Genomic DNA, 15,782 nt, shown 5'->3' on the forward strand with positions numbered 1-15,782 from the left:
GGAATGGAGAGAGCAAGCATCCCTGCTTGACACCAGTCTTAATTTCAAAGCTGTCAGTCAGCTGATCTTCATGTACAACCCTGCAACTTGATCCTTCATACATTTCCTTAATGAGGTTTACTATCTTTTCAGGGAGTCCATAATGTGCCAGAATTTTCCACAATGTTGCTCTGTCAATACTGTCGAAAGCCTTCTCGTAATCCAGAAAGTTGACAATAAGAGGAGAGTTCCATTCTATAGACTGTTCCACTATGACTCGCAGAGAGGCAATCTGGTCGGTGGTTGAACGGTTTTTCCGAAAACCTGCCTGTTCGTCCCGCAGTTTAGCATCTGTTGCATTCTTAATTCTCTCTAAAATAATACGGTTGAAAACCTTTCCTGGGATAGAAAGAAGAGTGATGCCTCGATAATTATTACAGTTACTGAGGTCCCCTTTCTTTGGAAGCTTGATAAGATGTCCTTCCTTCCAATCCTTTGGGAATATCCCGTCATTCCAGATTCTCTCAAATAGTGGGTGCAGGGCCTCAGCATTTCTTTCCGCATCAACTTTTAGAGCCTCCGGTGGAATCTGGTCTGGTCCAGCAGCTTTCCCCCTTTTCATCTTGTTAATGGCACCCACAATCTCTGCTATCGATGGTGGATCACAGCTAATTGGTAGCTCATTCCTTGCAGGCAAAATTTCTGGCTGGTTGTCTGGTGGTGGTCTGTTCAGAAGGCAGTTGAAATGTTCCCTCCATCGTTCAGATTGAGCCTCTTTTCCAAAAATAGTTTTCCCATCTTTGTCTTTGACTGGTACCTCTGGTTTCCCATATTTTCCAGCAAGTGTCTTGGTAGTTTGATAAAGGATCCTCATGTGTCCTCCAGTCGCTGCTGCTTCTGCTTTCTCTGCAAGTCTGTTCATGAATGCTTCCTTGTCTTTCTTCACAGATCTTTTGACTTCCTTAGCTATGGCTCGATACTGCTCTTGTGCATCCAGTCTTGAAGCCCTTGTTCGGCTTGCATTCACTTGTTCCTTCCTTGTTCTCCTCTTTTCAATAAGGTCCAAGGTGGTTGGACTTATCCATTCTTTATGTTCCGATTTCTTTACCCCCAATACCTCGTGGCAAGTTGTTATGTAAACTTCCTTGATCTTTGCCCAATGTGACTCTACATCTATGTCCTCCTCGAGCTCAGTAAGAGGTTGGAATCTATTACTCAATTGTAGTTTGAATTCCTCATTCTTTTCCCCATCAAGTGCATTCACCTCGAATTTTCTTCTTGTATGTGATCTGGCCCCGTGTTTTCTGAGTCGGAGCTTAAGCTTTGCCAATAGCAGGTGGTGGTCTGATCCAACATCTGCCCCTCTCCGCACTGTCACATCTTCCAATGAACGTCTGAATCTACGAGAGATACAAAAATGATCAATCTGATTCTCTGTCACACCATCTGGTGAGACCCAAGTTGCTTTGTGGATCCTCTTATGGGGGAACACTGATCCTCCAATCACCAAACTGTTGAATGCACAGAAATTTGCAAATCTCTCACCATTATCATTCATTTCTCCCATGCCATGACGTCCCATGATACCTTCATAGCCTACGTTATCCTGTCCCACTTTTGCATTAGCATCTCCCATCAATATGTTGATGTCTTTCCTTGGCAACTTGTCAATGACTTGTTGTAGCAGACCATAAAATGTATCTTTGTCCTCATCTGTTGCATCATTTGTTGGGGCATAGATCTGTACAATGTTCATGCTGATCTTCTTACTCCGTGTTGTAAAGGACGCCATGATGATCCTTTCTCCGCATTGTTCCCATCCTCTCAGTGACTTCTGGGCAAACTTGCTTAGAATTATTCCTACTCCCTGTGTATGAATCCCGTCCCCTCTCCCTGAATATAAAATCTTCTCCCCAGACTTGAGGTGTTTCTGTCCGGATTGTATCCAGTGGGTTTCGCTTACTCCAAGTATATGCAGCCTGTATCTTCTCATCTCAGTCACAACTTGAGAGCTTTTTCCTGCTTCATACATGGTGCGAACGTTCCACGACGCAATTCGAAGCTGCTTGTTTGGCGAAGACGTCATCGGGTCAGCAGAGTCCTTTCGGCTTTGTCTGTTGTCCTTCATAAATTCTGTAATTCCAGAAACTCTTCGGTCGCCCAAGCTAAAAAAAGGATTTGGTTTGTCTGTCTGTGTTTCTGTAATGGTTTGAGTTTAACGGAAAGGGGTGTTAACCCTTTGCCAACCCCCAACCTGGAGGACCAGGTGACTCAAAGATGGGGGAATCACACACCATTAGTCGCCTTTTGCGACACGCTGGCTTGGCGTTGGGCTATTCTTGACCCTCTCAGTTGAGGGACCCCGGACACCACACGGGGAATCCACGATCGTGGATCACCTAAAATTCTCATCCATACACAAGCACAGGTCCCACTAAGAGGAATAGGACTCAAATGTTTACAAATCATATACAATATGTAAACAAAACATAATACAGTGCATAACAATAATACAGTGCATAACAGAGAGATGATTTACAAGGAAAAAAAATATCATCTCCCAAAACTATAACTATACATTTGACTGTTTCCCTCTCAGCCAGGGCATCTGGCCTGTTTGTTTTATGTTTTTAAGGGTTTTACGGCGCTTGCAACACATTTAGGTTATATCAGCGCCAGTAAAAAGGAAGAAAATGGGATAGTAAAAAGTTCTAGAATTACAATTAAAGCACCCAAAGGAAAGTAAGACGAAGGGGAATGGGAACAAATAGGGATCAGATGTAGATTCCAAGAGCATACCACCAATGTACTTAGTTTGAGATCACCTATAAGTCTCATTCCGACACAAGCACAAAATCTAACAAAGAGGAATACACTCAAATGCTCACATTATACATGAAAAATAACAAATATAATAATACATAACAGAGAGATGATTTACAAGGAAAAAAAATATCATCTCCCAAAACAATAACTAAGCATTTGACTGTTTCCCTCTCAGCCAGGACTCCGACGAGGGCCAGGAAAAAACCAAGTAATCTCATTCCAAGACAAAGACAGAAAGCCTGTTGGATAAGATATAAGTGGATAGAAGACACAGTATGTACCTCCCTGCCCGCTATGGGAGGTCAGGATCCCCACCCAGGCATCTGGCCTGGACCAGGACAAAACCAAGTAATCTCATTCCAAGACAAAGACGGAAAGCGAGTTGGAAAACAGATATAGGGGGATAGAAGGCACAGTAAGTACCTCCCTGCCCACTATGGGAGGTCAGGAACCCCACCCAGCCAAGACAAAGACAGAAGCATGTTGGAAAACAGATATAGGGTTATAGATGATACATTATGCGCCTCATGCCCACTATGGGAGACCAGGAACCCCATGATCCCGACATAGGAGGTCAGAGGACCCCACACAGTGGATAGCAGATAGAACACTCAGTATATGACCGGCCCCTATAGAAATCACCCCCTACCCCGCTCAGATTAGTAAATATGAATTCATCTCAAAGATGTATATATTGACAAAAAGACCAACACAAGTCAATATTTTCAAATATTTTTATTTTAGCTTTCCAATTTTTTTTTATAGTTTTTTTTTCCAAGATTTATTTACAAAATTAAACCATCGCATTGGCATCAATCATAATTATCTTATCATCTTCATCATCAAAAATAATTATGATGACATCATTATATTTTAATGGTCATATTGATAAAGAGCCAAGTGAAATACAAACCGTTGTAAATCATCGGGCCATTTGTATCCCTCACCAAAAATCAAGTTTGGTCACAAAGATTTCAAATAAAACAAATTTCAACAGCAAAACAAGGATGGTAGTGGTTGTCCTACTGTTGTTACAATCAATCATAAGTGGACATTGAAAAATCATCGTATAACTTGTGTTTTAAAAGGCGTTTAACTGAAATAACAGTGCTAAAAGAAAACGTTAAAAGTATTTATGTTGACAGCCGAAAGAATGCCTTATTAGAAGAAAAAAAGTTTGGTGGTTCTGTAAAATGCAATTTGTGTTTCACAAGTCATTTCTTGTGTTGTGGTGAGATTATTTTGTAATTTCTCTGTAATGTAAGTGTTTAAAATACAGTAAGTTAATCTTCTCTAAATTTGAAAACTACGTCAACACAAAATATGAATGTTTTTTTTCTAGAAATCCATTTAATCGGGAAAGCTGTAAATAGTGTGGAAATCCCACCTTTATCTTAATACGCGATGACACCATTTGTATCCAGTGTTAAATACAGGAAAGGTGTCGCTGAGCTGACAATGAGGGTGACTCTGGTGAATCATGACACATGAAAATAAAAGGGGTAGGGGTAGTGGGGGGTGGGCTGTTGTGGTGGGGATGGGGGAGTGGGCGATCTAGGGTATATTTACAATGACATTTATACGAATGAAATGATGATGTGAAATTAAGATGAGCTATTTCATGAAAACAAGGAAGGAGATAGAGATTTCATCATCATCATTAAATAAAAAAATAAAACAATCAAATCTGGTTGATAATAAATGCAATGTTGCAACTTTCCCAGAATTCAATTAACACCAAATGAAAAATAAAAAAAATAATAATATTACTACATATTTACAAAAATGTCTTTTTTTTTTTTTGCGTAGCTTTTTTGTATAATATTTAAAATATAAAACAACAATAAAATCAACCCCATAAAAGTCTAACAAAGGCTTTAAAAAAAACAAACGAGGTCATGATAAAATCAATGCCCTATTTATTTTCAGAATCTCAGTAATCACTAAAAAATAATATTAAACTCTATAGAACTAGATAAGAACACCTCTGGTATTTATTACATGTCTGTCTTAACAATGTTAATATATCTAAATAAAATAAAGTATATATATAATATAGTGAAACAGAGATGCTATTACTATGAAAGATATGAATATTCACTCTTTCCGCGTCTAAACCCAACAAGAGTAACCCAAATAACCATAATAATAATCAGTTGTGGATTTTGTCCTACACAGAAATCCACATATCTTGTGTATATTTCAGTGTTCACATCTACAAGAAAACCATAAGCACTAAAACTAAAACTGAGAACATTTATACTGATATCACTTGCCAGATTAATTAATTAAAATTTAATTTAAAATATATCACATTTTATAGCATGCTAAGAATATATAAACATAGACAGTTTTAAAATCAAAAACAGGAAACAGGAAAAGGGTGTAAATCAGAAGATTGGGACATATGCTGTTAAAATAGTTCTGACAAATTTAACCTTCATTAAATAATGCCTCAATGGGAAAATACTTATAAGGTCTTAAACGCTTGAACCTGAGCATACCACAAATATATTTTTTTAAATTGTCAAGTTCATACAAAACCTTTTAATATGCGGACTCGATTTGACCCTTCAAACAATATAACACATTTCATATTTCTCCTCCTAGCTCATTGACTCTTGCCCCTTGACTCAGACTTCATTGAAGTTGAAGACAAAGTCATTAAGGTAAGAGTTGCATCACTGTTACTGATTTCTTGGTGATAATGGTCAAATATCATAAAAGATTGGATTCAAAATGAAATTATCAGATTAAATATTTAAAAGCATGAAAAGTGCCATTTCAAGAAATCGTCTTTGATTGATGAAAATCTAATCAGGCAATGACACAACAATCAATTTAGTTGAAGGCACAACATCACCCGCCATTTTGGTGACCCCTATCCATCAAATCAAATCAGTGAATATCGCAAGGATACACCCTGTTATCGTAATGCCATACAAGCTTATCAGGGATGCCACCAGGCAAATTTTAAAAAGCCTGAAAACTTGCGCGGACGAGATACAAATCAACGTCAAGGGCTTTGTTGGGATTTGAAAAATATCAAATTTGGAATATTGTTTCAGTACTTATTATTGCAATTGAGAGCAAATAACACACAAAAGAAAGGAGAGTTAACAGTTTTCAAATTGATAAAATAAGGTGCTGAAAACAAAATATAGACAAATTAATATCAATAGCTATCAGGGCTGTGAATGACTGGTCACATAAAAGGAGAAAATTTTTCATTGTGAAAATCATGACCCACCCATGCAACCATAACCTATAAATTTGAACTTCACTCAAATTCACTGAGATGCGATCCAAAATTTGTCTCGCAGCAATTTCTGACACGACTCGGAGAATTTCAAAAGTTGAAAGTGTAATTACATTTGGTGGTTGTAGTAGGGATGATGATGTGGTGGTGGTTGTAGTAGTAGTGGTGGTAGTGATTATAGTCGTACTGATCGTATGGATAATTGTGTGGTGGTGGTTGTAGTAGCTGTGGTAGGAATGATGATGTAGTGGTAGTTGTAGTAGTAGTGGTGCTAGGGATGATGGTGTGGTGGTGGTTGTAGTAGGAGTTGTGGTGGTTGTAGTAGGAGTTGTGGTAGGGATGATGTGGTAGTGGTGGTAGGGATGATGATGTGGTGGTGATTGAAGTAGTAGTAGTAGTAGTAGTAGTAGTAGTAGTAGTAGTGGTCTTAGAGATGATGATGTGATGGTGGTTGTAGTAGTAGTGGTGGTCTTTTAGAGATAATTGTGTGGTGGTGGTTGTAATAGTTGTGGTAGGAATTATGATGTGGTGGTAGTTGAAATAGTACTGGTGGTAGGGATGATGTGGTGTTATTTGTAGTAGTAGTGTTGGTAGGGATGATGATGTGGTTGTGGTTGTAATAGTAGTGGTTGTAGAGATGATGTAGTGGTTTTGGTGAGTGTTTTTTATTCAGTGATAATAATAGCAATTTGTCAAAAAGGAGGAAAATGTCTCCGTCTATCGGTCAAACGTAAGCAAAGTGTAAAAATAACAGTAACATAGTTTTGTATTGGTATCATGTAATATATTACTATTACTAGTATAAATCCATTCTCATCATTAAACATAAATTTACTTTTTGTAAACATTTAATGAATTGTCCTTTCCACATGTTAAAGGCCTACAATGTTATTCAAATAAAAGGCCAGAAAGTGTTGTTTTGTTTTGATTTTTGCTTTATAAAGCAGGCTACAATATCTTTTATTTTTTTTACCGAAACCTAATGTTATTCAGCTTATAAATTATAAATACAACCCAAGAATCTCACAAAGTTAAAGCCATAGTCAAAAGGTAAAAAGAAAGAAGAATAAACTAAGCCAATCACCATTGCTTCATTCTAATGTATTATCTCTGTATAACCAGATGATTTAATGGATGGTTGCGAAAGAAATAGAGGTGAGAGGAGAGAGAGAGAGAGAGAGAGAGAGAGAGAGAGAGAGAGAGAGAGAGAGAGAGAGAGAGAGGAACTTCTCTACCAGAATAATTTATGAATTGATCTTAGGAATTCTATATCAAAAGAAAAGAAGAAGAAAAGAGAAATGGAAAGAAAAAAACAAGAGAGAGAGAGAGAGGAGAGAGAGAGAGAGAGAGAGAGAGAGAGAGAGAGAGAGAGAGAGAGAGAGAGAGATAGATTTGTCCCTCCCCTTCCCCTTCAACCATCAACTAGCTAATCAAAGAACACCACTGGTCGTCTGTGTAAATTGTGACATCTGGTGCCATTCAGTCTGGCCCGACGTCATAAAAATGGGACCGTCACTAAATTTCACGAGACTATTGCACAGGTGTCAAAATATGACATAAGACATAATAGTTTTTGAGGGAAATGTTTGACACGGCAAATTCATCGAAAAATCAGTGTATATTTATTTTTAAAATTTTTTAAAAAGGAGGAATTGTGATGGGGATGGGCGGAGATAAACTATCATTTAGGTGCCCAAATATTTGACTGGCGGTGACAGCCCCAATTATTCACCCGGCGAAAATGTTTCCGCTCAAATCTCGATGCGATTTTTTTCTTCTTTAAATTTTTTTTTTTTTTTTTTTTTTTTTTTTTTTTTGAATAGTGACGACGGACAAAAACCGGAGGTTCCGGATTAAAACCGGCTGGTGGTTAAAAAAACCGGATTTCCGGCTAAAACCGGAAAAGTGGCATCGCTGGCTTATGATACCAGTTCTTGTTACCACAAATTCATAAGCATACATCAGCCAATGGGTTTGTTAACACGTCTAAATAATAAATATCAGCAGAGGTTTAATAAGACAGCACACTAGCAGCCTATTCAATCACAGGCTTATTCAATCATCATTGGCCTATTAAAGCATAAAGCATATTCAATTATTCCCAACCCAACCATAAACCTTTCTCCTGAATCGGGGGGAAAAAAACATAACGGCAAATCTTGGATTGTACCAGATCAAATCCAACAAGGAAATCTTGTTTTAACCTTTTGCTTTTTTTTTTCTTTCTTCCCCATCAATTTCTGTACCAAGAAACCTGGGATAAGAACAAATACAACTAGGTCCTACAAACGTCTGCATCATTGTATCTAAAATTCACTCTTGGAATGGAAGATTTTCCTTTTCATACCTAAGACCAGCCACACAAAAAAAAAAAAAAAAAAAAAGTGCAGAAAAGTCATAGTTACATTATAAAATTTTGAAACAATTTAGCACATGACAACCTATTAAACATTTTGAACGACATTGAGGACAATAGTATAACGTATGACAAAATGGTGTGATTTAGGTGAGGAATGAAACTCGACTAATTCAACATTAAGTGTAAGGCACTCATCATACAAAACACAAGACAAAACAGTCAGATTTATAAGTTATGTCATATCTTTAAATAAAAAAAAGCACCTTTAGAGATTTCAGTGAATTAAAAAAAAAAATATTACAATGAAAACAAAACTTTTTGACTTTTTCACCCGACATTCAGGCTTTACCCGATAAATGGTGGAAGATAAGAAGAAAACTTGTTAACAAGAGTGAAGACAAACATGGTTATCAAGGCTTACAATTTACAGCAAAAAGCATTTAAGTATTCCATTCTATTGATCCTGTGAAATCAACTCCTTTAACCCAGTAACTGCAGTGCTCTGGAAAAACTGGTATTTAAAAATTTGGCCAGAAAATTCGTCCTTCAAATATTGATCGATTCAAATGACTCTCATCTTGGCAAAAATTCTCAAACCTAGGACTTTGTGATATCCAAGGTGTGAGTTTTTTTCCAAGATAACGGTCATTTAAATCAATCAATAATTGAAAGGCAAGTTTTCTGGCCAAATTTTTAAATACCAGTTTTTTCCGGAGCACGGCAGTTAACTGGTTAATATCCAGCTTTCTCTATCCTGGTTCTCACTTACCATAAAAATCAATTATTTCCCTTTTTAAATCAATAAAACTTGAGGTGATTTTTAAAACCAATAATCAAAGATCGTTTGAAATGATACATCTTGCTCAGGATTGCAAGAGGTTTCCTGGTTTTAGTGCATCGAGCCAGTCAATTTTGCCCCAACTATTTGATGTTATTGAAAGCATCTAAATATATCCAGCCATAAATCAAACAAATGGCAGCTATAGATGGAAATAAAACAGTATCAGTTTCAAACCTACTGGGAGAAGTCAATGGCAGTCAAAAAAAATAAAAACAAGAAAAAAAATGAAAAAGAAAATTTCTGAAACATTGAGGACGTTTGATATTAAATTGTATAGCGGCAGGCAGGACAGAAATATGGTAACTGTTTTTCACATCATAGAATAAAAATAAATTTACCATCATATTCATAACTTCTTAATTTGAAATCAGAGCTCCTCTAGTTCCACGCCCAAATTCTTACAAATCTTTGCGATTTGTTTTATCTTTTAGTGGTGTTAAAATGCAGGTGATAACTTTAGGTCATTCCGAATCTGCCACCAGAATTGTATTAGGACCATAATATTAGCCACCTGCAATTCCTGCACTAAGACCAAGATGTTTTGTTTTTCATCCACATCAAGCCTGTAAGATCAATTGAACAAAAATACACAAAATATGGTAAATGTAAAATACCACATGCAAAATAAGAAAAACAAAAACAAAATTTTGTGAACAAAGTAGGAAAATAAGTAAATGAGAGGAGACATATTGCAAAGTAAATAATATTATTAAATTTTTTATATTAATATATATAAATGAAGTATATGAAAGTATATTATTGCGAATGATCATGAATATATTAATATATTGTGTGAGAAATGAAAGAAATAATATAGAAAGACAGTCAAATACACACACGAATAGATGAATTATTAAATCGTAAATCCCTCCCAGCTAACTGGTCACGTGACAGAAGACGCATTTCATTTCAAATCTTTTCCTGGCCAAAACCCAGAGGCTTGGTCAAACAACCGTGACTGACCATTCAAACTTTCTTTTAATAAATATTAATAATATGGACGGGAGAAATATATCAGTTTATATCAATAAATTAAATTAATGTAAGGCCTTTTGCAACTAAACCCATCATGAAAAAAAATGTTAATTTAGCCTGTAAAATAAAAATCAATTAAGTTAAAATCATCACATTTTGAAAATATTTAATTAGTCCGTAAGAAAGCGGCAATGATGTGGTGTCAGCATTCGTGGAACAATGAGCCACACCCTTACTACCAAATACTTTTCCATATCAAGAATTTAAGTAATCCAATCTGCTTTGACCCAAAACGTTTTATATTATTCCAAACAGGAAATTACGATTTACATTTTTTTTTTAAATCACAGAGTGATGATGGGCTCTTAATATAAGAGTTGAATTGAGTTACCAGAACAAAATAACAACAATCATGTCAATTCATTCAATCACATTTAAAGAGGAAGAAGAAAAGAAATTTTAAAAAACAGTCCATTCGAGATGTAAAAAGTATTGTGTTAAAAACACTTTATTATTTTCATAAGTTCATATGTGTCCTAAGACTTATGAAGCTAATGTCTGCCCTTGTTTCTGAGGCGTTTTAAAGTAAGGTATCAATTGCTTGCTACCTTTTGGACAAGACATCAGCTACTGCAAAATCACGGCTGGGTGGATGAGACATCAGAAATCACAGACACCATTGTATTTAAACCAGATTGTTTGCTCTTGAGAATAGTACTCTACCAACTGAGCCACTGGGTCTCTGCCCTCATATTATCACTTCCTGTATTCATCCTACATACACTTTATCCACGACAAAAAGACAATATTCAAACAAAATGTTCATTGAAAATGAGTGTGTATGAAAAAATGAATACAAGAATGTATTATGGCGATGGCGGCGAAAAAATAAATGAATGTGAAGAAATGAATGAATCAACTTAACATAAAACAATTATGGCATCATCAAAAAATTGTCATGACAGCTAAAATTGAAAAAAAAAAAAAACAATCATTTATCATGAAAAAATGTTTGGAATTTCAACGACCTCAATCTGTTGTCTACTATGTATGAATGTCTGAAAATGAAGAAGAAGAAAAACAGAAATAATTATGTAAATATAACACATTTTTGTACCACCCACTTTGTCATGACATGCCATGAAATCTATACAATATTTCAACAACATAATCGTTAGTTTTGGGACAATATTTTTTTTCTTTTTAATTGTGGAATATATAAACGCCATTTCATCAAATTATGAAAGGTTTTGTAACAATAACCATACTGGTTAGCATCATGATTATAAGTAATCGCATTTCAAAGTATGAGTTTCCCACTACACCAGTTATAATAGTTTTTTCTTCCTTTTTCCTTTTTTTTTTTTTTTACACATCTGTGTGACATCAACCAGTATTCTCCATCTATGTCCTTAATCCCATAAATGTCAATTTCATTAAATGGTTTCATGAGCTTCCTGGTATCAAGTGTTAATCATAAAATGTTCAAACTCCATGGAATTGTTTTTTTAATCATCTCTTAGTTACAGCATTCTGGAGTCGACTAAGAAATTCTGGAAACTGATTCCAGTGAATTTATCCAATATTCATTATTCATTATCCATATCCGGTAATCAAGCCGTTTCCAATTCCGTGGTAGTGAAGTTGCCGACTATGCGGTGTTCCCCGGGAATCATATCCTTGGTGTTGAGGGTTACGTCAGGAACCACCGAGGCCCTCATCATTGAATCCTCGCTATTACTGTTGTTGTCCATACCAGCCATCACCATAATGACCGTTGTATCCGCTGTAGTCTTCAGCTTATCTGGCAAGTCTGCCCCACCCATCATTTGGATGCCAGGGACCGGAGATGGTTCATCTCGTTCTGCGTAGTCATCCAGGGTTACGCCTTTGTGGCCCTCTGACATGGGGCAGGATGGGGCGCTGTCCCATGGCATCGCCCGGAAGTCATCGCAATGTTCGTCTAGGTCTACAGACATCAGCATTCTAGATTTCACTGAAAGAGAAAAAGAAAATGTAAATAATAGAGAAATGCTCCAACAAAAAAAAAGTCTAATTATGACACATATAGAATTGTAGAAGTTTCTGTTTTTCCCTGTTTGTATTGTTTTGTTTGTTTTTTTTTTTTTGGGGGGGGGGGGGTTTGGGGGGGGGATTATATATTCAAGAGAAATCTGTACTTGATAGTAACTTTCCATTTGTTTTACTATTTATATTCTTATTATATTTTTATTTATGCTGCTATTTAATTTATATTTTACTCATTTCTTGGGGTCTTTTTAATTCTAAAATTCTAAGGTATGGGAATAGTCATAACTTATGTTGAGCGCAATCTTAATATTGAAAGGAGAAAAAAACAAAACAAACAACTAAAAACGAGAAATATGACAAGATGGATGACGTCATGAATGGATTAGCCAATCCATTCCAAATACATTTTTATCCAAATCAATCAGATCTGGGAAAATCAGCCGATGGGATTTTAAAAAGCTGATGCAAATTTATCCAATATTTCACCACCCTGATGTATTATTGATTTATAGAGAAGACATCAATATCCGATACATCTGTCACCAACCAAACCCTAAGCCCTTCATGGCTTTCTTTGACCATAATTTGTCTAACATCAATAACAAATCTGTGTAGCAACTTCCAAGCAGTGTTAACACTTATGTCGCCATTCAATCACATACAAACAAGCTGTTGCAATCAAGAATCTCGACTTAAATTTCAATGCAATGACATTAATCCTTCCACCACCTCAATCCAAGTTTACTCAATGCCATTCTAAATTTCAATCCATTTCTAATGAAATAGCAAGGAAGGTATAGATTACAACTTTATTGATTTCTTTAACATTACTGCACAAGAGTGGAAAAATACACTTCATTATTTAAGGGTTTAAAAAATGATTTGTGTGTTTCGTTTTGTTTTGTTGGTTTGTTTTTTTTTTGTATTTTAGGAGGGTTTTTTGTTTGCTTGTTTTTTTTTGTTTTTTTTTTTTTGTTGTTTTATTTTTTTTTTTTTTTTTTTTTTTTTTTTTTTTTGGGGGGGGGGGGGGGGGTTTGGTTGTTTGTTTTTTTGTTTTGTTTAATTTAGTTCTATTTCATATAGCATCAAGTCATACATACCATCATTAAACAGAAATTTGGTTTGTGATTAAGACCCATTGCTTCTCTTTTACCATGTTGAATGAACAAGATGCCAAAAGTTAATTTAGTTAACAGAATTAAAATTACAAAATTTGAGTAAGGGGGACGGAGGTTAAGTATTAGAAACTGAACTCTTTTCAAATATAACATCTGACTATCAAAAAGGGAGCAAAAGTAGCCAGTGTTTATAAACTACATAAGGTGCAGTCTGAGCTGTCAATGCACCATATTACAACTCAACGTGTCTAAAAATTGTAATATGAAAGCATGTGTCAGATAGAGTGACGGACAAAGCAAAAAGAAAATTACAAGAAAAAAAATCATCATAAAAAAAAAAAACAACAAAAAAACTGAGCCTAGACTGGGGATAAAACCTCAGATCGTCTACCATTACACCACTGAGATTACCAAGATAGTTGGGGGAAACTTAATGCTAATAAGTCTTTTTTTTTTTTAAAGCATGCGTTTCTGCTGTGAACTCTCACTTTGCATCACGTTAATATCTGTTACTAGAAACAGCAGCAGAAATTGAAAGCTATTAAAAAATATTATGTCAAAAGGGACCCAAAAGCAAAAAGGAAAATTATTAGTTTTTTTTTAAATAAGCAAAACCACTAAGCCCTGAAGTACTGAAATAAATATCGGAAAAAGTGTGTATGAAACAGTGCTAGACAAAGCAAGAAAGAAAATTACAAGATAAAAACAACCCAATAAATGAATCCTCTTCCTCAGATTTTATTTTTTCTTGTATTTTTCCTTCTTGCTTTCTCTGGCACTGTCTCTTACACACTGTTTCAGATCTTTGTCTTACACCAGTGCCTGCTCCCTAAGTTCTCAATTTGACATATTGAAACAAAGCATTTCCCACTTTTCCATCTCCTTAAATAGTGACAACAGAATTAACCTATCAACGCGGAGACTGAAATTCCTTTAATTATAATTCATGCAGACCTAACTATCAATGATCAGTGACAGCAAAATAACTAGGGTTTCATCCAAACTGCATGAGTTACTGCTCAAGATGAAAACGGTTTCAGATTGGAGTAAAACCAGACCTTGCCTTTCAAATCAAATAAGGTTTGTTTTTGTGTTGTTTTTGTGTTTTGTTTTTTTATTGGTTTTATTTTATTTTTATTTTTTGGGAGGAGGAGGGGGGCGGGGGGGGGTATAGATGAATGAGCTGAGCTGTCGTTACAATGGCAATCTTATTCAACAGCAGCTAAATCATCTCAAAATGAAATAAGCTTTCCTAATTTGACATTTTCTTATTTTCTTTTTGATTTTTTATGTAGAATATATTTTTGAGTATTAGCCTATATGATAATACTGTTTGTATGCATATTAATCTATTAATCTCTTACAAATATATTTTTAAAAATTTTCATTTTCAAATCGTTCAGTGGTAAATACTGAGACATTGGGTTGGATGTAAGTCGCAATCAATCAATCCCAGCACAGCTTGCAAGACAACATGGGTAGTAGGACGAGAGGGAGGGGAGGGGATAGGTGAGTGGGGTGGTAAGGGGTTGAGGGATAAAACTACAGACAGCTGAGATGATTACGACAAGCTGTCAGCCGGATGAGTGGGATCAGGGGAGATAAAGACAAATCCTATTTTCCCTTCAGATCTTCTAAGCACAACTCTAATCCCATAACTCAATCTGCCTATAAAATAATATATACAGACGCAGCAACAATATATAAATTTTGCTTGACCTTGACTGATTGCAATTATATGTCTGCTGATGACCATTTATTTATTAATTTTTTTTTATTTTTTTTTTTGGAGGGGGGGACTGTAGATAAAATAGGAATATTTCTGCAGCAACTTCTGTGGTAAACCTAGGCCTGTCTCGAGATGAGAATATTTAGGCCTAATTTTTCTGGCTTTATTTAAAAATGATTTGATGTTTTAAGATTGATGTAAAGTTAAAGTCATTAAATTCTGCCTCATATCCATTCTCTGCAACATCATTCTTTACCACTTTCCCTCTTAACTTTTGGTTAAAATTTTGTAAGTGGAAAGATGGGGGGGGGGGGGGGGGGGGGGGGGGGGGGGGGGGGGGGGGGGAGAGGAGAAATAAGAATTTGGCCAAATTCAGACCAGTCTAACTGACAGGTCTGTAAAACCACTTAATAGTGAGGAATTTCCACCAATGAAATGCTAAAACAGTAGTGGCAAGCTGAGAAATTGATTTTCTGACCCAATCTGCGACACTTACACTTCGGTGTGAGGTACGGGTCAGAGGAGTCATCGTAAGGGTCTGACGTGTCATGGGCTGTCATCAACATAGGATTCATTTCGGGGCCATAGAAATGACGCTGTGTTTCTGGTTGCTGGGACTGTTGGGTATGGGGAGTGAACCCGAGTCGTGCTGGTTTGGGTAGCGT

At 36.0% G+C, this 15,782-nt stretch overlaps 1 protein-coding gene across 1 annotated transcript in view; it reads right to left on the reverse strand.

Annotated features, from left to right (window-relative positions):
* Positions 1–3,524: 3,524 nt before the first annotated feature.
* Positions 3,525–15,782, reverse strand: part of LOC144968237 (uncharacterized) — a gene marked incomplete in the record, with an annotated part of 55,732 nt that continues 43,474 nt past the window's right edge. Inside the window, 2 exon segments of the mRNA XM_078906385.1 lie at positions 3,525–12,235; positions 15,614–15,773. Of these exon segments, the coding sequence (XP_078762511.1) occupies positions 11,853–12,235; positions 15,614–15,773 (543 nt within the window).

The sequence above is a fragment of the Berghia stephanieae genome, chromosome 3 (genome assembly GCF_034508935.2).
Source record: "Berghia stephanieae isolate SIO BIC M18660-M18661 chromosome 3, UCSD_Bste_1.3, whole genome shotgun sequence".
Classification (NCBI taxonomy): domain Eukaryota; kingdom Metazoa; phylum Mollusca; class Gastropoda; order Nudibranchia; family Aeolidiidae; genus Berghia; species Berghia stephanieae.